Source organism: Eptatretus burgeri, chromosome 5 (genome assembly GCF_056783735.1).
Source record: "Eptatretus burgeri isolate ZD-2024b chromosome 5, Ebu_testis_v1, whole genome shotgun sequence".
Taxonomy (NCBI): Eukaryota; Metazoa; Chordata; class Myxini; order Myxiniformes; family Myxinidae; genus Eptatretus; species Eptatretus burgeri.
Window position 1 is genome coordinate 4,107,850 of NC_140965.1, and position 23,979 is coordinate 4,131,828.

General features: G+C 42.6%; 1 protein-coding gene across 3 annotated transcripts in view; it reads right to left on the reverse strand.

The window, feature by feature from the left end:
- The window catches only part of LOC147025734 (reticulon-4 receptor-like 2), a 127,046-nt gene that overhangs the window by 76,287 nt on the left and 26,780 nt on the right, over positions 1 to 23,979 (reverse strand). Inside the window, exon 2 of one of the 3 annotated variants that reach the window (XM_085880435.1) lies at positions 23,708 to 23,881. The exons of 1 other annotated variant lie outside the window; for it this stretch is intronic. In XM_085880435.1, the coding sequence (XP_085736561.1) occupies positions 23,708 to 23,881 (174 nt within the window). The remainder of the gene's footprint in view (positions 1 to 23,707; positions 23,882 to 23,979) is intronic. One more of the 3 variants, XM_085880436.1, reaches the window with a different exon arrangement.

Here is a 23,979-nt window from a genome sequence, read left to right on the forward strand (position 1 = left end):
CATTTGTGGGGGAAAAATTTCTATTAATGTATTTTAAATTGTAACAAATGGAGTTTCAGAAATGTAACTTTTATGCTGCAAATTGAATTGGCTGTCATTTGGTGGACATTAAAGGCCCCGTGGTGTTGTTCGTGAAAAGTATCTGAGTTATCGCCAGCATGTTGAGCAAATTCCAAATTCCTGCCTTGACCTCCTGTGTTGGATGGTGACCTCGTCCAGGATTGTAACCCGAGTTATATAAACTGGTTCGGCAGCACCGACGCTCTGTATCGAGCATGGTTCATGATTTCTGTATTGGTACAAATAGAAGGTATTAGGTAGGCCATATGATGTTAGACTAGAGAAGAGGTTGGAGAAAGTTGAGAGAAAGCTGTTATGATAAAACATCAAGCACTGATTCTGTTGGCTTCTTAGTGAGATGTAAAGTATACTTTGGACTTCACAGCGACAAGTTCATCCAAAATGATTATTTTTGAGCTTTGGAGATGTGTTTAATCAAAACTGGTCATCATTAATAACAATGCTCAATGTAATCCAGAAACAACAATTCTGACTTGGACCAACTGATCTTTGTGGAGACGTGAAGCAGAGATGTGTTTAACCTTGATTCAAGGTCAAGTTCGAGAAGGTGGAATAACTTCATCTCCTCCAGCAGATTGAAAGGAAGCTCTTGCATGTTAACAAATGATTGATAATTGATTTATGCTTTGTATCGTGAATGTATAATTTCTCTGTTATGATTAATGACGATGCAAGATGTAGCTGTCACAGCACTTTGGGATGGCATTGTGCTTGGGGTACCCAGGGTCAGATCAAGGGCATTAAATGAATCCGTCTTTCTCGTCACGAGTGTGCGGTTTTCGTCTGTGCACATGGAATAGTGCAAGTGGTTTAACCACTGACCCATTCCGAGGGGAGGATGTCTTGTAGGCGGGAAACGATGGCAGTTCTGAAAACAAATCTTCTCGCTCCCAGGGGGAATGGGTGTTGACTGGTTCACTCAAAAACCTTTGGCGACTGGCACCCCACAAGCCAGACCGAACGCCTAACCTTTAACTGCCTCCAGTATGATTCAAACATCTCCGAGCAGTAGGATGTAAATCTCCAGTAAGACAAGATGGGTTGGTGGCTGCTCAAACCAGCCTCGCGAACAAGTCATAACAGGCAGTTTTTCTTGGTGGGGCAAGGGGTGTGGAGGAAGCCAGTTATCGTCAGAATAGACAGGAAGAAAGTTCGAGTGAGTGTACATGGAATACAAGATGAGAATACATGAAATACAAGATAAGAGTACATGAAATACAAGATAAGAACACATGAAATACAAGACAAGAGTACATGAAATACAATACAAGAATACATGAAATACTATTATATATTTTTTTTCTTTTTAATATACAATGTCAATGCTCGTATAAGAGCGAACACACAGAACGTATAACTAGGGGAGCAAGAGATAAGAGGGTCAGGAGAGGGAAGCACAAAACAGTGGGGAATAGACACATGAGGAGATCTGTGGAAGGGAGAGGGATCGGGCAAGGTACTTGGGGTAAACAAGATGGACACTACAGGAACTTTCAGGACGGAAAGCAGGGAATATGAAGAAGGAGGTGGGTTTGGGGTGGACTAACGGGCGGAGAAAAGATCTTGGTTTTGGATGGGAGAAGATAAGAGATGATGGTGAAAGTTGTTTTGAATATGTGGAGGGAAGAGTGGGATTGATGAGTGTTTAGGAGTTTGTTCCAATGATGGGGGGGGGGGGGGGGGGAAAGGAATGAAAAAAATGAAGGTGAGCAGTGATTCTTGATTTTGGTCATTTAACCAGGAGGTTGCTGGCAGACCTTGAGCCCCTTGCAGAAATATTGGCAGGGAGGGTGAGGCCAGAGAGGAGACGGGAGAAGACAGAAAGACCACTGACCTGCCCTGCAGTTAGAGAGATGTCAATAAACAAATTATAAAAAGAACATTGCATTACAGACGTGGCAGGGAGACGTGCATCACAATTAATTAATCTTTATCAACAGCTGCCAATTGTCATGTGACAGCTGCAAAAAAATTTTGGCTCTGTCATTGAGAAAACACATTAATGCAGCAAACAGCTCAGAAATTGAGTGTTATAAAATATCTTTTGCTTTGAAACTCACAAAGAGAAACCAAACGACCTTTGTAAATCATGTACCTCTACCTTGTAGCAACTTCCGACTATACATCCCGATCGGGACATGTACTGTACCGCTTTCGACTGTAGGGCGCTCGACAAGTGGCTTGAGCACTCAAGCAAGCTCTCCAATTAAATGGTTGAGAAGGAACGGCTGGCCAGGCTGTGGCAGCTACCATATATGATCCCTTTAACTTTAAAGCCAGTTTTCATGTGCCCGCAGCAGTTAAAGAAATGAAATTAATTCGTTCAAATAATGACTTTATCCACAAAAAAGTTGTTCTTTAATGTAGAACAACCCTGGAGACATCACAAAGTTTAATTCCCCGTGAAATAAACAATGCAGATAATCTGCCACGTTGCCTGCTCATCTGTGAACACGCATGTGGTACATCGGTTCACGGTCTGCGCAAACGTTATGACTTTATTTTAAAACATCTGTTTTTCACTAGATTTGTTTTGATTCCCTGAAGAGCACCTCGCATAAGCGCCAAAAATAGACACATAGATCTGGCAGATGCTATGGATAAGCAGTCCCTCTGGGGGAAAGGGGGTGAGATCAAGCAGTGAATGCATTAAATCATTTCGCTCAATGAAGCGAGTTAATGTTGGCAATTTCTTAAATCTTTTCTTCACTCAATATAATTCTCAAAACAATAGACAAAGATAAGTTTAATGCTTTGAAAATTTCACATTCTCTTGTGTCTATATGGAGGAGGGGGGAACATAGCCTTGCTTGCTTAAAGTAAATAGGTATATCGGCTTAGTTACAAGACTCATTATTTCATTGAATTATCAGATTTCACACCAAATTTCGACACTTATTTAGTCTGGCCAATATCCGATCCTCAAAACCGAAATAATATTTCTATTATATACTGTAATTAGTCTGTGAAAGAAGATCGTGGAAAATTGCAACATACAATGGATGAAATCGCTCCAAGCTCCTAATTTGAAAACTATAGCACTTACAAAAGCGATGTAGACAGCGATTCATAGCTATGATGAACAAGCATTCGAAAATATGAATGAGGAAAATGAATAAAAAGAACTTTATCTTGAAGAAATTGTTGCAGCATGTTCCGAGTCGAGGCATGGTTGAGCAGGCCAAAAAAACATTGCGGCTTCAGACCCCAGAAGGTTACTCAGGAAATGCCTTAAGACCCCAGAGAGGGAGGTGGCCGAGGATCGCCTGATGAAGGATGTAATTAAATAAGGCCATTAATTATCTTCAAAAGGGGTGTTTTAATTAACCCAAACACCCAATTTTCACTGTTGCTCTTCCTTGGAGTTTTCTTAGCATGCATGCAAAGTTTCAGGCTGCTCAGTTTCATGGTTTTGGAGTTATGGAGGACATACACTGACACACACACACACACACACACGAGTATAGACATATATATATATATATATATATATATATATATATATATATATATATATATATATATATATATATATATATATATATATACACAAGCCGGTAGGTGATGAGGGATCTGCTAGGATCGAAGCGCTGGATACGATGCTTTTCATTCTGACCGATCCACCGACGAAGATTCATTGCCAAGACGTATTGGTTCACATACAATTGTTCCTCTTCCTGGCAAGATTTTTCCTCTTGCGTATTTTGCCCACTGGCACTCCTCAGAGTGGAGATGGAAGAAAGTGTAAATGACAAAAAATGTTCGACCAACCAAGTTCTATCATCGTGCCAAAACGCAATTGTCTGCATCCAACCGTTTCGCCTTGGTGATTTTTCCCTTTGCATATTTTCGCAACTGGCACTCCTCAGAGTGGAGATGGAGGAAAGTGTAAATGACAAAAAATGCTCTAGAAACCATGTTCTATCACCATGCCAAAACGCAATTGTCTACATCCAACCGTTTCGCCTTGGCGATTTTTCACTTGGCATATTCTCGCAACTGGCACCCTTCGGAGTGGAGATGGACGAAAGTTTAAATGACAAAAAATGTTCTATCAACCGTGCTCTATCACCATGTCAAGACGTATATGTTTACACTTATCCGTTTCGCCTTGGCGATTTTGCCCTTTGCATATGTTTGCCAACTTCCGGCTATGGCTCGAAAACCAGAAGTCGGAGGTCAATCATATAAGAAAACTTTTTGTAGTTCTTGAATAGCTCTATCATATGGTGCAATAAAATCGCTATCGAATCCTACCACTGCAGCGCGAGGGACGAATTAAGTAAAAAATGACGGTAAATAGATACCCTATTTTTGAAGGACTACCATTTGAAAAATAAAACCTAAATCAAAAATCGGCTCGAGTAAAATTTTCTAAATATCTCGGTGTTTAATTCTGAAGTCTCGTTTCTCCACATTCAAAACTGTAGGACAAGTATTGAAAATAGTGAACGTAGGTCGAGAAAAAGTATTTTTTCGAATTTTGCGTATTTCAGCCCCAACACCCTTGGTGATCAAATCTGGAAAAATGCTGCGGTTCAATTTTGTAGTAGTTATTAAACTCTATCCATACACCAAATTTGAACGTTCCGCCGTCGACGGTTTCCGAGGTCAAGGTAACGTCACATATTCCCTGGTTCACCACCTTTCCGCATTCGGAGGGCTGCCATTCGGAAACTATGAGAGATAGAGGAACGTCATGCTGTCGCGATAACTAGATGGGGATGCAAGGAATAGGCAGGAGTTGGTCCAGTCGCTCTACCTATCATAGAAGCCGCGCTACGTCAGTTACCGTTTGGGTTCTTAAAACGCGGTTTTTCGGCTGCTGCATAGCAACGGGTGGTTGCTTAGGCCTAAGTCACATTTGACACGGCGCCTGTAGGGTCTTCAAAATCTACGGCCACTAGCAATTATAGGGCGGCCGCAGTATTTCCACAGTCACACAATGTAGGAGTCACATATGTTTTTATTTGTCGGGGAGCTGCACGGCGTATTTAGAAATTGTGGAGACCGAAAACGTGGGGGTGCTGTACGGCCTTTGACTTGATGTCGCACGGTGACCTTAGGGCGTCCCTGCGGCGGCCATAGAATTTTCAAGGCAGACGCAAGGTGCCCGCAAGGCGACCACAGGGGGGCCCTAAGGCAAACGTGCGGCCAGACGGATGGTAACGAGTGGGTATATGTACCAGTTCTTTTTTTACTGAAATAAAAATATAACAGTTCGGAATATACCAGTATATATAACTGAATATACTATAACTATAATATATATAACTGAATATACCAGTTCGGAGTATAGGCAAACACCTATACTCCGATCTCTAGCGGTAGCACACGGTGGACGCAGACTGCCATGGAGGCCGTACGTAGGACGCACGGCGGGCGTAGGGGAACCGTGCGTCGACCCTGCGTTGCCCGCAGGTAGTCACACAGACCGCAAGGCCACCGTACGTTGAACACGGACACCTTAGGACTACCCTACGGCGTAATTTTTTGGGGGTTGGCAAAATTCATTTTTCATTGATAAGAGCCTACGACAGCCGCACGAATAATGCAAGCCACCATACGCCCTATGTATGGTCGACGTGGAACACATCTACGTCACAGCTTGGCTTGTTGAATTGCTACGGCCAACGTAGAAATGAAAAAAGTTATAACTCCGTGCTATAATTCCACGGCAACTCCTACAGCCTGTAAAAGATAGCCATACGGCGTAGGGCCATCCTGAGGCCACCTCAGAAACTCTGCGGCTGCCGCACGTTTCTGTCAATTCAGGGGGGGGGGAGAGTGCGGCCGCCGTATCCTAGCCGTAGAGCAAATGTGACTTCGGCTTTAGCAATGAAACTCAAACGCGCACACTTCCAGCCCATATGGCACCTGTTTGCCAAGTTTCATCAAAATCGGTTTGCTGGTTTGTGCTGTGGAGCCTCGCGTTGCAGACACACACACACACACACACACACACACACACACACACACACACACACACACACACACACACACGGAAAACCCGACAATAACGGATATCTCGCAAATCCCAATATATATATATATATATATATATATATATATATATATATATATATATATATATATATATATATATATATATATATATATATATAATCAATAATAGTTTTTACTATTCCTATTGTATTTCACCAATTCTATTTGGTGTCACTTTATGATCTTAAAAAATAAAAACTCCTTTTACATGGAGTTGACCTAATCAATTACATGGAGTTCATGGAGTTGACCTAATCAATTACATGGAGTTCATGGAGTTGACCTAATCCGTATAAATCTCCTAACTGTAGCTCCCTCGAAAAGTGAATGTCTGATTAGTTGTTTTAATCTATTGATAAGTTCAGTGCTGTAACATTATATGTCTGACTCGTTGTTTTAATGTATTGATAAGTTCAGTGCTATATTAATAAACATCTGACTAATTGTTATTATCTATTGATAAGTTCAGTGCTGTATTATTCAACATCTAACTAACTGTTTTAATCTATTGATAAGTTCAGTGCTGTGTCTGGTTGTTCTTACAGTCCTAATTATTAACCTCCGCCATCGAAGATCGGAGGTTACTGTTTTCACCCCTTTCTGTTTGTTTGTTTGTTTGTTTGTTTGCGAACAGTATTACGGAAAAACTCCTCGACGGATTTCGACGAAACCTGGTGGGGGGGGGGGTTAGGTATGGTCCAAGGATCATGCCATTAGATTTTGGACTTGGTCCCCCCCCCAAAAAAAAATTGTAAGAGGAATTTTTTTTTGCATTTCTTCATGTTTTAAGTGATTTACAACCCCCCCCCCCAAAAAAAAATTTAGAGAAAAGATTTTTTTTTTTTGCATTTCTACATGTTTTAAGTGATTTCCAACCCCCCCCTCCCCAAAAAAAAAATTGTTCGAGAAAAATAAAAAATTTGCCACTTTTTTTTCAACAAAATTTCGATTTTTTTTTTTGCATTTCTACAGGTTTTAAGTGATTTCCAACCCCCCCCCCCAAAAAAAAATGTTGGAGAAAAGAACTATAACTCTCAGCACTGTTGACATCATATTTAATGAATAAGATATAAGGTTCACTTGAGTGACCCAGCAGTATTGGCGGCGGAGGTTTTGCACTCTCCCGAGTGCTCCCCCTCTAGTTTTCATCTTCATCCAGAGAATAACTTCTTCGGAATATTTCTGTCTCTGAAAGGCATTCGCACAAAGTGTAATGGAAAATCATCTCATTTATCAAGTAATTTGGTGTGAATTATTTTATTATTGATATCGATTTGTTATTCTAAAAAAGAAACTGAAGTGTGAGTATATATATTCATGAAGCTGATTAAATACAAACCCATCATGAATTGCTCATAAACCATCAATGAATCTAAAGCTGTTTCCACACCTTCATGCAGTTGTTACTTTATTCCTGCACATGTTCTGGACCAATCAGACTCATACATGTGCAGGAATAAATTTGCAAAGAAAGGGACACACACACACACACACACACACACACACACACACACACACACACACACACACACACACACACACACACACACACACACACACACACACACACACACACACACACACACACGTCAGCCATTGTAGCTTGGAATGAGTGTTTGTGGAGAAACTCCTGAGGCTATCCCAAATACTCAACAGTTCATTGGGATGTTCCTGTGTTAACAACAAAGCTCTGGGTTTGAGTGCAGGATTGAGTGAGAATTTTTTCACACTTTCGCCACGAACGAATTCTCCGCTTTATTTGTTTTGTAATGTTTATACAAGCTCCACCATGAGACGAAAAGTGCAAAAACGTCAGCAAATTCACAAACCAAAGAGCTTTGCCATTTGCATCAGAGGGAATAATTAAGGAATCATGTGGAACATTGGCAGAGACATAGAGTGACGGCGATGCACATGGAGAGTGTTCATGGAGTTGACCTAATCCGTATAAACCTGCTCTAATTGTGCATCGTAATGTGCTATCGCTGGGCCGGGGTTTGCAGATTTTGGCCGATTCCAACCCAAAGTATCTGGCTTGATGAGATTCAACACAAATGCCACATGGCGTTCTCGCTTTCAGATTTAAATCCCACAGGGAGAGAAGCAAAGCAAGAGAGGAGTGAAGGGAGATGCTGGAAGGAGAACGAGCAATGGTACAATTGCTGGGTTTTTCTTCCACCCACGTTCTGGCATCTAGTGCTCTTAACTCACTTTAACTGCATGTCTGGTTTTCTGCTCACTTTTCTGTGCATGTGTGGTGTCGTCAAACAATGCAGCTTGCCTTCTGAGCTCTGCATTTAAAGCTGATTTCCTTTTGGTGGTGATGCCTGAAAGTAGAACACGGGTCCAAAATGGATTCTGACAATGCCGAGCTTGCACACTTCATGTTTGTCGTTTTCTTGGGTAATTGTTGTCTTTTGTAATCCATGCAGATCCCTCTTTCAGAATTAGGGAATTCCATTTTGGGTAAGGCAATGGTACAATAATTGCTCGGTACGAAAGGGGTTTTTTTTACCAATCTTGTTCATCGCTTTATCGATTGGTCAAATCCCATTTTATGCAAATGATGATGTCGCTCATCATGTGATTTATGCAGATTAGGCATCGTGCTACTCTTTGATTCCTGGTTGCCGACATGCTATGTCACGTGGTACAGAATACAGCTTACACTGTAAGCTGATTATCTTGCTGATGACATCAAAAGCAGCTTGTAAAGACCAAGAATTCTGGCCTTAGATTCAAGGTGCAGGTGTTTTTGGGTTTCTTTTAGACAAGCTTCACCACGTACTTATATCTTTGGGTGTAAGTACACGTGCTAAGCTTTGTCGCGATGTTTGTTTGGATCAGTTGGTTTTTTTTAAGTTAAAATGGTATTTTCCAACACGTCACTTCCCATGATGGGTCGCTGTATTTTGGAAATTCATGGAAAGATGTTTCTATCTCATGGTTTGCCAGTCCCCGATATGCATACCCATCTTGCAAATCGTGTTATTTGTTGGATTTCGTGATCATTCAGTCCGAGTAACAAAAATCAGTGAAAAACACCGATCATTTGCACTTCGTTTATCTGCAATATGGTTTCATAAAGTGCAAACAAAGTCAGCAGATTGTGGGTTGAAGCAGATGAAATATGAATAAATGTCAATTTGAATTATTGACGAACACTGCTGTGGGTAGCGGGTTGGAATTTGAGCCTTATCGGTTGGAATGAAGCACAGAAGGCACCTTTGCCTCGCAGGCCAGAGCCCTCAAGCCAATTGTGGCCGTTTTTAATCACCGTGTGGTTTGTGTGTGTATTTTTGAAATTTCACACAACTAAAACACTTCATCCTCTGTATCATCACCAATTGGTGATGGTGCCTTTACGGTGCCTGCCATGAGTGGGTACGTACTGTATTCACGCCAGTGAAAGTGCTGAAAAACATCCCTCGCGGCGTGAATTCCGCATCAGGAGAAAGGGGGTAGCAATGGCTTTTAAAATCAACCGCAATGATGCTGTGATACGTCCTTCCCAAGTGTGAATGTGCATATCCATCCCTCTGCGTACGTTTGACATAGCCTCTCGCCCCAATGTTTATGCTGTAAAGAGGTAATATGCTAATTCCCCTAACTAGAAACCCACCCACTCCCAATGGGAGTGGGAAAGGGGCTGGGGGGCTCGTGTGTAGAGGTAATATATCAATTCCCCTAACTAGAAACCCACCCACTCCCATTGGGAGCGGGGCAGGGGCTGGGGGGCTCGTGTGTAGAGGTAATATACCAATTCCCCTAACTAGAAACCCACCCACTCCCAATGGGAGTGGGGAAGGGGCTGGGGGGGGGGCTCGTGTATAGAGGTAATATGCCAATTCCCCTAACTAGAAACCCACCCACTCTCATTGGGAGCGGGGCAGGGGCTGGGGGGCTCGTGTGTATGTGCATGTGCACACCATTCTACATACAATGTATTCAAAGTCCTTTTTGCCTTCATGATACATTCTCACAATCACTTAGCCTGTGATTTTTCGACTCAGCCATGTTACTCCCTTTCGTATTATTATTATTATTGTTTATATTATTATTTTGTAATAATGTGAATATTATGCCATTATCATAATCATTGGATGGAACTGACTGATTAAAAAATGACCGTTTTTACAGCCATTTTTCCCTGCTGTGCAGGGGTTGGCTTTTTCTTGAGGAAATGTTTTATGGCCGGATGCCCTTCCTGACGCCAACCCTGGTCGCCTCTTACGACACACAGGGATATGGTACACCTATTCTAACCGGGGCATACACCGGGACCAGTACACTGGTACTCATTTCGCCGACCTCGGAAGGATGACAGGCTGAGTCAACCCCCTGGTGTTAATTCAGCAGCCAACGGGGCTTGAACTCAGGACCCTGGGATCCCAAGCCACCACCCTAACCACTAAGCCAACACCAGGCTTAATTGACTGATTAACTTGTGGTTATAATAATCTTTATTTCCGGTAGGTGTGCTGACCAACGACTCTTAGCCTATACACCGCCTATGTGTAAATATACTGCACATGTATTTACCTAATTTTCTCGAAATTTCCCTCAGGCGGGTATGAAGCAATGCTGGCAACCATTAATTATCAATGGGATTGTGCATCAAATAAGAGTCACAATTGGACCGTTATGGCGTTGGGGACAATATTGCATGTCGCATATGAAGCCATGTCCAGGATAAATCACATCTGAGGCCCTAAGATATAAATTATAAACAATCCATATAGAGTGCACACATGATCGTGGACAGGTAAACATGACAGGCAACGAGATACATCATTCATGCATAAAGACTCATTTAAGCACCTTCATTAGCCAAAGATTATTGTGGCCCGGAGCTGGCGGGCTCGTTAGTTGAGGTGGCTCGGGTCCATTAGTCTGTGGGAGATGTGATAAGCAGAGAATGAATGCCTCAAGGACATCGGGTTTCCTCCAAACGTATTTCAGTCTCGTGCTAAACAACTAAACTAAAGCGACCGTTTAAAAAGGCAATCATATGTTAGATGGAATTGACTGAATAGTTTGTGGTTATAACAATTTTTACTTCTGGTGTGTGTGCTCCACGGAATGCCACGATAAGCTGTCTATACACCTGAACATGGAATTTGTCCAAGGTGGAAAAACTCCTGGGAGGGAGGCAAATCATATTCTTTTTCTTCTTCTTCTTCTTCTTCTTCTTCTTCTTCTTCTTCTTCTTCTTCTTCTTTGTCTTGCATATGGCATCTTGGCTGCCTGGTAGCTATCATTTTGTTGGTGCGCGACTATGCCGCTGATGCTGTGCCCCTGTCCCAGTACACTGGTATGCGTTTCACCGACCTCGGAAGGACGATAGGTTGAGTCAACCCCACCCAGTGTTAACTCAGCGGACAAAAGGGCTTCAACTCAGGATCCTAAGATCCCAAGCCAACTACCCTAACCACTAAGCCAACACCAGGCTTCTCAGGGAGGCAAATTAAGTCGCTGCATTGACTGTCGCATGATCCTTAGCCCCCCCCCCCCCCGGCAACTTTGGTTGAGATTGGATAAGTAACGACTGAATGCATCGTGGTCAGACATACAGATAGATACCACATTGAGTATTTAAGTGTGATGTGTCTGAATAAAACCTCAAAAGTGAATGGGTGAGTCCGTCAGTGTTCCCTTCTGAGCCCCATGGTGTGGGGAGCTCATGTTCAAATCCCATATACAGTACAATGTTTATACATCCATTGTCTACTAATGTCTTTGTTCTGCACGTTATTTTTGTACAAGATACTCGCTGAGCCTTATGTCAATGTAAATTCCACTGTTGGGAAGGAATCACAGTGATGACCTTTGTGATCCTTCATCGTCAGGCATACATTTAAAGCGGAGAATGCCATGGTACAAGGACTTAGCTGCACAATGGTACAAGGGGTGGACATCACAATACTACAAATGGAACCTGATCCTCGAGGCTCGGTAAATACAGAAATGTGATGTCATCCAAAATAAGGTATCACGAGTACTTGTACTCAACAATGTGGTCGGAAACCGGGACCAAGATGGTGGCTGTTCAGTCCATTGCATTCGTATCGTTTCCTTACCTTATTAACTATATATTTATTCCTTACTTAACATCACAAATTTACAGAAATAGGATCTGTCACTACACGATACTCTATCTATAATTGGCAGGAGCTCTATGGTCATTGTCTAAGCATTGTAAAGGATAGTCTCTCTTCCTTGTAGCGTCTATTACAAAGGATGCCGTTGAGTCTTTTGCATCTACTGGATGTAATTGCATACCGGACAGCAACATCCTTGCTGGCATTTCACCACAATGGAAGTTTCATATCAAGTCACCACTGCAGTGGATTAATATCCAGATCGAGTTGATCTTCTTTGTGCTGATCATTCTATCACTGCAGCATCATGGTGAAGAACTGAACGAGCGAAAGATGGCAGCTCACATAATTTGGGGAGGGTGAGATTTTGGGCTCAGCATTTTAGGGCTCACCTTGAAATTTTGACTGTGTTCGTTGTGTTTTTACCTATTATCATTTGAATTTGTTGCTTGCTGCATTGAAGCCAATTTTGAACCAGAGTAGTCGTTCGTTTTGTCATACTCGTATATCAATAATTAGATGAGCACAGTTATCATTGATCAGTAATTGCTAATAAGTTACCTATCTTGAATCCACAAATTCATCCCAGAACACAGAAATGTCATCTCATGCAGTGGTACACAACCGATTTCAAAATTTCACAAACAACCTGCCATACTGTCACCCAGTTACGACGTCCACACAGTGTGGTAAGTGTCATTTCATCCACGACACGGTAACAGGAGTCGTCTCTTGTACGAATGTGCCAAACAATCGGGTTTACATCCCATTGGATTAATGTGATATTCCCTTATCGGGAACTGCATACTACCTCTAGGAATGGCACACACAAACACATGACTCGACAATATATTTCTGGAAGCATGACACAATTTAAGCTCATGAAACTTACTCATAGCAACCTGCAAGAACAATATTATAACCTCAGTTTATTTGAATGTTTCCATAAGAATGGCAGCACATTCAAAAATGTTGCACTGTGCAGGCATTAAAAGATGTAATCAATTAACAGCAGAGTCAATTAGTCAGCCAGATTCCCACAATTACCAATAAGCAGAGGATAAGTCACCTTCTCCAACCCACTAGACAGCTTGTTGCATTATTTCGGTGGCTAAGAAAAGAGGTTCTCGTAGGAAGCAGAGTGGGAGATGTGGCTGCAGAGTGGGGTTGTGTCAGGATTGCTCAGAGATGGGGTGGTGGACTTGAAACTCACGTTTATATGAATGGCAAGGAACTATGATGGGAAGTGGAAGCAGAGTGGTGGAGTAAGAGGCGGATTAAAGGAGGGCAGAGAGGTCAGTACTCTGTTGAATTTATCTGATTTAGGGAAGGTTACTCCCTCAAATGGGAGGCAGGGACTTTAGAATTAAGAGGTGGGTGGGAGACTGGAGGGTGGGGCTGGAAAGTGGGGGCATGGCTGTGTAAATCCCGAGGGAAAAATTGTACAACTGGAAGGGCACTCGGTTGAGCACGTACCTCCACCATGCAATGCCTGATACAGTGGAGCATATCGGGCACAACATCTCTTCGAAATACCATGCTAGATATTGGTTTTGGCCCTATCTCTCACTGGTGAAGAATCACTTTCAAAATTAAATAATTCTCGTTTTCGGATACGGATTCAGATCTTCACCAAAATGGAATCAATTCTTCCTGGTCACACACCCAACCCATTCACCAAGTTTCATCCAAATCTGTGCATCACTTTTTGAGATATAGTACTATATATCGTTTTTAGCCCTAACTCTCAACGGTGAAGAATCACTTATAAAAAAAACTTATCAGATCTAGATCTTCAGAAAAATTTATTCAATTCTTCCTCATCACACACCCAAGGTGTCCACAAAGTTTCGTCCCAATCTGTTCACAACGTTTCGAGATATTCTGCACACAAACAAACAGAAAAACAAACAGACAAACAAACAAACAGATAATCAAACAAACAGACAGACAGACATACAGACAAACAGACAGGGTTGAAACCATCACCTCCTTCGACCTTCGGTGGTGGAAGTAATAAAATAATAATAACAAGAACAAGTCTGGAGACGGCGATGGTTCACAAGCAATGTACACGGTTCGCCTTTTTTGTTCTTCGAGGGGACGCCATGGGCAAACTGGTGGGACTCGGGAAAAACGTAAATGATGAAAGTTGTAGTACTCGAAGAGCACTACTTGCATACCAACTTTCATTCGAAACAGTTGAAACCCCTAGGAGCTCGATGCCCAATTTATTGATTTTTTTTTGACATTTTTTAAGTTCGTGACCTTGTGACGAAAATGAAAAATCGAGCTCTGTGGGGCTATGCAGGTGCCATTGGGCGAACCAAATACTGAAACCCCTGCCAGATTCGACAAACCGCCTCAGAGAAGATGTAACTTGAAACCGGCTACCCCCTAAAAACACATGTTTTTTGGGCGTGGCTCCGCCCATAATGGGCGCAGCATGCCCATTCTCTGGAAAACACAACTAGATCATGATACAAACCTTGCACCCTAATTTTATCAAGATCGGATCAAAACCCACGGAGCTATGCTCGGGACAGACAGACAGACAGACACCCATAACGAATATAGTGGTCACTTACTGACTCGTGAACCAACAGGAGTTCCCTAACAAGAAATTTAAACATTGGATACCACTAGGCCCGTCAAGCCTGTGCCATGATTGACAGCCTATGGTTGGTTGTCCGTGCTCTATTCTTTTTAAATGCTGAGCGTCAAGCAAGGAAGCAGCACATATCAGTTTTCAAGTCTTTGGTATCGATAGGACTTGGCCGGTATTGGGTTTTAACTGCGGACCTCTCAGCCTCAAAGCAGATGCTCTAACCCTTACACCACCAAGTCATAGTGCAGAGTAACATTATTCAGGTGTGATTTCACTTCAGATGGAACAATCAGCAGTCTATCCGAGTTGCTGGTGTTCAGATGTGAAAAATAGATAATACATGGTGCGGAGGTTGTTTGTAAGGCGTAGGCGGCAACACGCGGCTGTAGCCAAGCCAAATTGTACATTCTCATCCGTCCCATAAGGTCATTCTTCCCATCCTATTACTGACTGAAGCTTTTACGGGCACAGACTCATTGCCTTCTGAGGAAAACTACATTTACAGTGAATATATTTACAATTATTATGATTACGGATATTGTTAACATTGCTGGCTATTCTCAACCTTCATTTCCTTGTACCCGGTGTGCCATACCACCTCGAGAGTTATTGAGCTCCATGTCTTTAAATGCTTTGAGATGTACCACAAAGCCCCACTTCTTCGTCCTCGACCCCTCCATCCCACTTCATTGTCCTCAACCCTCCATCCCACTTCATCCCCCTCGACCCCTCTGCCCCACGTCATCCTCCTCGTCCCTCCGCCCCACTTCATCCCTGCATCTCCATTCATCCTCTTCAACCCCTGCATCTCCATTCATCCTCTTCAACCCTCCATCTCCATTCATCCTCTTCAACCCCTCCATCTCTATTCATCCTCTTCAACCCCTCCACCTCCATTCATCCTCTTCAACCCCTCCACCTCCATTCATCCTCTTCAACCCCTCCACCTGCCTCATCCTCTTCAACCCCTCCACCTCCCTTCATCCTCTTCAACCTCTCCACCTCCCTCATCTTCTTCAACCCCTTCACCTCCATTTATCCTCTTCAACCCCTTCACCTCCATTTATCCTCTTCAACCCCTCCACTTCTCCTCATCCTCCTCAACCCCTCCACCTCCCCTAATAATAAAAGGGTGACCACTCCAACACTATAAATCAAATAATATGTACATTCCCAAAAAAACATGTTTTGCTGATGACTCCATTCTGTGACATCCCTCATCCTTTACACAGGCAGGCTGCAGTCTCTTCCCTCGCTTCAGACCTTGACAAAGATCACAAACTGGTCAAACACTTGGAATATGCCTTTTAACCCAAATAAATCTCACACTCTCACCATATATATATATATCTATCTATCTATCTATCTATCTATCTATCTATCTCTCTCTCTCTCTCTCTCTCTCTCTCTCTCTCTCTCTCTCTCTCTCTCTCTCTCTCTCTCTCTCTCTCTCTCTCTCTCTCTCTCTCTCTCTCTCTCTCTCTCTCTCTCTCTCTCTCTCTCTGTCTCTGTCTCTGTCTCTCTCTTCTCTCTCTCTCTCTTGTCTCTCTCTCTCTCTCTCTCTCTCTCTCTCTCTCTCTCTCTCTCTCTCTCTCTCTCTCTCTCTCTCTTCTCTCTCTCTCTCTCTCTCTCTTCCTCTCTCTCTCTCTCTCTCTCTCTCTCTCTCTCTCTCTCTCTCTGACAGGACTGCCTGGCAAACCCTCCTCGCTACTTTCTTCACAATCCTCTTGAGGAAGTTCATTTATTAAAATTCCTGGGTCTCATTATGAGCCACGATCTTTCTTGAGCAAAGCACATTTCAAAGTTGGCTTCCAAAGCTAGCCGCCGATTGGGAATCCTCCATCATCCACAGCTTGATGGAGTACTGCTCTCCCATCTCGGCTAGTCCCCCTGCCTCACATCTTGCTCAGCTTGATGTCGTGAAAACCAAGGCCTTTAAGATTATTGGAATCTCTCACGATGAAGCTGAGTCGATGGGTCTATCACTTCGCCATTGCAGACAGGTCTGTGATCTCTCTGTCTTCCACCTCCTTTCTGGTCTTGCACCCTCTGATTTTTCTGTGCTTTGCTCCCCTCATGTTTCTGCAGGGCTCCCACAGTCAACCATCAACCCCCTTCTGATGAAACTACCTAAATGCAGGATCACGGCTCACATCCACTCATTTTTCTTCTTTTTCCCCCACCTGTTGAACTTACTTCCACATACTCTTTAATCTCATTCTTCCCTCCAGGTCTACAAAACAGCTGTTCACCATCATCTCAGATCATCCCCCATCCAAAGCCATGATCCTTTTTACCTTCTTAAACCCCACCCAAATCCATCCTCCTTCGAAATTTCCAGTTTTCCCTCCTGAGAGTTTCCTTCTGTACCCATCTTGTCCACCACATTCATTCTCTCCTGCCCCCGCATTACTCCCCAGACCCATTGTTTGTCTAAGTCCGCCTCTATCTTGGCCTTCACCTCTGCTGTTGGTGTCCCCCTCCCCCCCCCCACCTCTCTCTCCCTCTCTCTCTGCTGTTCTTTTAGTCCTGTTGTGTCCCAATCTGTTCAGTGTTGAGGGTATTCAGTGTCCACAAGCCTCGACTATGTAAAATAAATAAAAATACATGCTTTAAGCAGCAGTCATCATCATCACTGTAAAATATACAGTACACTGTATATATCAACATATATACAGTGGTGCAAAAGTCTTCAGCCACCTTGAAAATAAATGTACTTATTGTCACATTGGTATGTTTTGATAAATAAAAGGTACTATAATGATCAGGTTTTATTGCAGAAACAAAAAATAATTTCATTTTAAAATATTAATGGATGAAATTTCAATATCTGGTGTGATTCGACCTTTTCATTCAAAACAGCAGATGTCCGTTTTGGAGTAGTTTGATGTAATTTCAGGAGAAATTCCATGGGAGGTTGTTGTATTCAATATGCAAAGTTTCCCTTAATTAATCTTTAGATTTTGGTTGTCTCGTTTTCTTCCTGTCTAAATAATCCACAGACAGCTTCCATGATGTTAAGGTCAGGACTTGTGTTTGGGGTTGTTGTCATGCTCGAAAAAAAACACATTGTCACCAATTAGCCTTCTTCCTGATGAGATGCCATGGTGGATTTGGATTAGGATCTGCTTGTACTCGTCAGCATTCATTGTTCCTTCAATTCCCACCTAATCATCAACAGCAGAAATGCACCCCCAAACCTGAACAGAACCTCCACCATGCTTCACAGTCAAGTGCAGACACATATCTTTATACTTCTCACCAACCTTCCTTCTGACAAACTGCCTTGTCTTTGTTATAAAAATTTCAAACATTGACTCATCATTCCAAAGCACCTTCCTCCACTGATCAGCATCCCAACTCTGGTGTTCTTGGGCATGTCTCTTGGCTTTCTTACCTTCACAGAGAAAGGACTGACAGCAACTCGCCCATTGAGACCACTTTTGATGAGACCTTCTGAGAGTAGACGAATCCACTTGAACCCCTTATGTCTTCGCCAGTTCTTGTGTAAGTTCAGAACTTGATATATTTTAAGAAACTTATCTTTAAGTATTGTTCATCTGTTTTGTTGAGTTTATTGGGCCTTCCAATCTAAATTATAACTTTAACTTCTCCAGTCTCATTATGCTTCTGTTTTGTGGAAATACCTGTTTTGTGCGATGTAAATTCTCTGGGAATTGATTTCCTGAAGTAAAACTATTATTTTGAGTCTCGTCGAGTTTGATATCTTGAGCATGGTGCTGGCTTATATTACCGACAAGAGAGAAATTACAAATTAGTGAAAAAAACTACGGTGGCCAAAGACTTTTGAATTAGTTAGACGGGAAGAAAAAGGAAAAATAACCAAAATCAAAAGATTAATTATGGTAAACATTGCATATTGAATGGAACAATCGCCTGATGGAATTTCTCCTGAAATTATATCAAAGTATTTCAAAACGGATATCTGCTGTTTTGATTGAAAACCTGGTCACACCAAGTATTGAACTTTCATCCATTAATATGTTCTTCTGTTAATTTGGTAAAATAAAATTAATTTTGTTTCTTTAATAAAACGTGATTATTATAACATGTTTTATTTATCAAAACGTGCCATTGTGAGAATAAAAATGTTTATTTTCGAGGTGGTCGGACACAACTTTGCACAGTACTAATATATATATATATATATATATATATATATATATATATATATATATATATATATATATATATATATATATATATTGTTACAGCTGTGGAAATTCGCAAAACACCATATAGGTCCTGAGATCAGTCATGCTGATAAGTCTGTTTTCAGATAGATTTCCCCACCGTTGTCTAAAGGGCTGTGATCTTTGAAGTAGCCGTTTTTCTTTTACTATCGTTATTTTGGACCAACCACAACGCCAACCACCAACCACCTTCTCCGCAACGCCAACCCCCAAACACCTTCTCCGCAAAACCAACCACCAACCACCTTCTCCACCACGCCAGCCACCAACCACCTTCTCCACCACGCCAACCACCAACCACCTTCTCCACCATGCCAACCACCAACCACCTTCTCCACCACGCCAACCACCAACCACCTCCTCCACTACGCCAACCACCAACCACCCTCTCCACAACTGCCTTCACAACAACGACATCTCACCATCCCCTAATCCACATCTCCCCCAATAGATCAACACGAACAACATCGCCTCACCTTCATCTCCGAAGCGACGCCATCTTTGCGCCAGCCACGGCGAGTCCGCGTCGAACGGCATCGCTGCGGGCAGACGCGGGGGTTTGCTCACCGAGCAAGTCGGTGATCTCGCGCACGTCCGCTCGCCGCGCAAGTCGGTGATCTCACGCACGTCCGCTCTGTGCAAGCTTCGTCCGGAATTCGGATCAAGAGAGCGAGAGGGGCGGAGCCAGTGGGGGTCAGAGGTGAGAGTGCGAAGGCCAAACCTCGTCTCTCGGGCCCTATAAAAGGCCGAGCGGAACGCCAAGCGCCATCATTCGGTGGAGTGTCTGTCGGGGTTCGGAGAGCCTGGAGCCTGGAGCCTGCAGTCGGTGGAGAAGCTGAGGAGAGTGGAGGAGACGTGAGCTAGGAGCACGGCCAAGCCTGCTGTGCCGCGCGGAGCTGCGTGTTCGTGTGCGAGCCGGAGAGAGCTCGCCAAACAGCTACGAACAGTCTGTTTATGTATAATGTATGTTTATGTATAATGTATATATATATATATATATATATATATATATACATATACTAGTGCGGGCCCGTAGGTGCGTGCCAGTATGTGCAGCTTCGTTCCTTCGCTCTCGTAAATGACGACTGGATTGGGGCATTGTTTCAATTAGATCGCACCAACCATATCATAAATGGCCATAACTTGGGAAACATACTCAGGTCCCTCGCGTCAATTGTGACGTCATATCAAACGCAGAATTGTGACGCCCCCCTCTCCCCATCCTCTCTCACCCATAGTTTCGTCCTCCTCTCTCCCTCCCCCTCTCTCCCTCCCCCTCTCTCCCTCCCCCTCTCTCTCCCCCCTCACCCCTAGTCTCGCCCCTCCTCTCTCCCCCTCCTCTCTCGCCCCCACTCTCACACCCCCTCTCCCGTCCCCCTCTCTTGCCATCTCTCTCTCCCCCTCTCTTGAATTGTGACGCCCCCTCTCTCGCCCCCCTCTCTCCGCCCCTCTCTTGCCTCCCTCTCTCCCCCTCTTCTCTCGCCCCTCTCTCTGTAAATGTATTCACAAATGTCTACCAAGCACAACAATTAATTCAAACCTTGGGAAAAAACAGCTTTCAAACCTTGGGAAACAGCTGTTTCCCTTGGGAAAATTCAAACCTTGGGATTAATTAATAATTTGAACAATTAATTCAAACCTTGGGAAAAAACAGCTCTCAAACCTTGGGAAACACTTGGGAAAAAGCTGAAACGGATGAAGAACGATATCAAACCTTGAAAAGGCACATACTCAGGTCCTAGGGGTCGATTGTGACGTCATACCAAACGAAGAAGAAGAATTGTGACGTTAATCGTGCAAAAATAAATAAATAAATAAACAAACATTAATTGTGACGTCATTCGTGACGTCATAGCACCGTGTCCTGTCATTGGTTGACAGACGTTATTGGTCATTATTGGTTGACAGACAATATATAGGTAGTTATTGGTTGACAGACATTGGTCATTGTATCACGTTATTCTTTTTATTACTGCCAATTATTGTGCTATTATTATTATTATTATTAATATGCTGTTATCATTATTCTGAGATATCTTTGGGAAAAAAATGGCATGATAAGGTGGAACGACACTTCAGCTGCGATATATACACCTTTCCAACACTGAAAAAAGCAATACAATGGCTGTAACTTGGGAACCGCTCGTGCGATTAATATCAAACCCTGAAAAGGCACATCCGCGGGTCCCCGGCAATATTCCTGGCAAGTTTCAATCAGATCAGACCGGCGGTTGTCGTGAAACGGCGGTCGCAGACAGACACACACACACACACAGATTGCTGGAATTATAGATAGACTCGTACGTGCCCGTAAAAAAAATAATAATAATAATAATAAATAAATATTCAAACCACGAGCAAGAAACAACAACCACACATGCCGTTTCTTCGCTCTCGAGTGCCCGTACGTGCGTGGCCCGGAAGTTCGCATATTATTTGCAGTTACGATTATTCGCAATTTAGTTTTAATGCCCAAATATTCAATTAGCGCCAATGTATTTTGCCTTTTCGCAATGTCATCGCAAGGAAAAACATAAACAGAAGAGAAGAGAGAGAGAGAAAAAAAATTACTTCCTGGTTCGGAGCACACCAGCTCACTCTGATGTTACCGAAATTTATGCACCGTCTAATATGAAAACGATCATAACTTGGGGCATTGTGTTTATCTATAAATGCGCATAAGAAATCGAGAAATTATTAGAATACACGAAGTCATCACTCTCCAGAAGCCCGTACATTGTAACCCATAATGGGGAATGCGGCTGAGCTTCCCTTCCCCATCGGCCACGCCCACGCAACAACGTGTCTTGTCATTGGTTTGGTAAATAAATGGCCATAACTTGGGAAGCACTTGTCCGATTAATATCAAACCTTGAAAAGGCACATCCTCAGGTCCCCAGCAATATACCTGGCAAGTTTCAATTAGATCGGACCAGTGGTTGTCGAGAAACAGTGGTCACATACATCCACACACACACACACACACACACACACACACACACACACACACACACACACACACACACACACACACACACACACACACACACACACACACACACACACACACACACACACACACACACACACTCTGCAGGATTTATATATATATATATATATATATATATATATATATATATACATACATATATATATATATATATATATATATATATATATATATATATATATATATATATATATGTTTTATGTATCATGTTTCCGACTTTTTCGACCATACATTATACATAAAACATATATATATATATATATATATATATATATATATATATATATATATATATATATATATATACATATACACATTATACATAAAACATATATGTCTTCTTCTTCTTCTTCTTCTTCTTCTTCTTCTTTCGGCTGCTCCCGTTAGGGGTCGCCACAGCGGATCATCCGTTATGATCCGCATAATGATTTGGCACAGATTTTACGCCGGATGCCCTTCCTGACGCTACCCTCGTCGCCTCTTACGACACAGGGATATGGTACACCTATATATATATATATATATATATATATATATATATATATATATATATATATAAATATATATATATATATATATATATATATATATATATATATATCTTCTTCTTCTTCTTTCGGCTGCTCCCATTAGGGGTCGCCACAGCGGATCATCCATATGATCCGCATTGTGATTTGGCACATGTTTTACGCCGGATGCCCTTCCTGACGCAACCCTGGTCACCTCTTGCGACACAGGGATCCTATATATATATATATATATATATATATATATATATATATATATATATATATATATATATCCTCGACCAAGCGTTGGTAGTGCCACAACAGTCTCTTGTTGGGGATGACACTGGCTGTTTTGTTGTTGCCTTCCGAGCTGCTGGTCAGGATGTGAATTTGAACTTTGTTCAGGGTGTCCGCGATAACTCACCTCCTCTCAGCGAAGGACACCGAGGGATCTTTTCGGTTGAATAATGCAATGACCACTGTGGGCAGACGGGTCGGCCGGTTTTCTAGGTTATGTTTATATATGTATATATACATACAGGGGGCTGCAAAAGTAGGTATACAGTGATGAAAAACAAAACTGCGCACAAAACGTATTTTATTGATTATACAAGCATATCAATAATAACATACCAATAACATACCAATAATAAAATATTAAAAATGGTAATAATGATTTTAATGAATTAAATGAATTCTAGTATTAAATGAATCCTAGCAACATTATTACAATACTGGTAATACTGGTATAATCGTTACTGTATACGTACTTTTGCAGCCCCCTGTATACACACACACACACACACACACACACACACACACACACACACACACACACACACACACACACACACACACACACACACACACACACACACACACACACACACACACACACACACACACACACACACACACACACACACACACACACACACATCGTGGTGTCATCACAATTGCATTTGAGCGCGACTGAGCTCTTTATAATTGGGACGAGCGATTTGTTACGATGAGACATGTCGTCGGTTTTCCGTCAGGTGAGAGAAAAAAAACTTCGACTCGTTCAGAGATTGAAAAATAACGAAGCGAAGTATAACACAACAAGAGAAGGAAACAGGTGGAGGAGTCACCCGGAGAAATGCAGGTGAAAGGTGGACGAAGAGACGGACACACGGTACCTGTTGTGTCCATTGTAACCGTAAGACTCCCTGTCCCAGTGTCCCTCACAGAGCGCGCGCGCACTGGCGGGAAACGGCGCCGTGAGAAGGAGGGGAAGCGCGGGAATCGCGTGCGCGGGGACGCCAAACGACTCCGGAGGCTGTGGGAGGAAAAGGAGGAAGGTGAGGAGGGAGCTGGGAGGAGCGGAGAGGGGGAGGTGGTGGAGGGGGGGGGGAAGGGATATAATAACTGAGGAAATGTATGTGAGAATATAAAATGCGATCAACCAAAG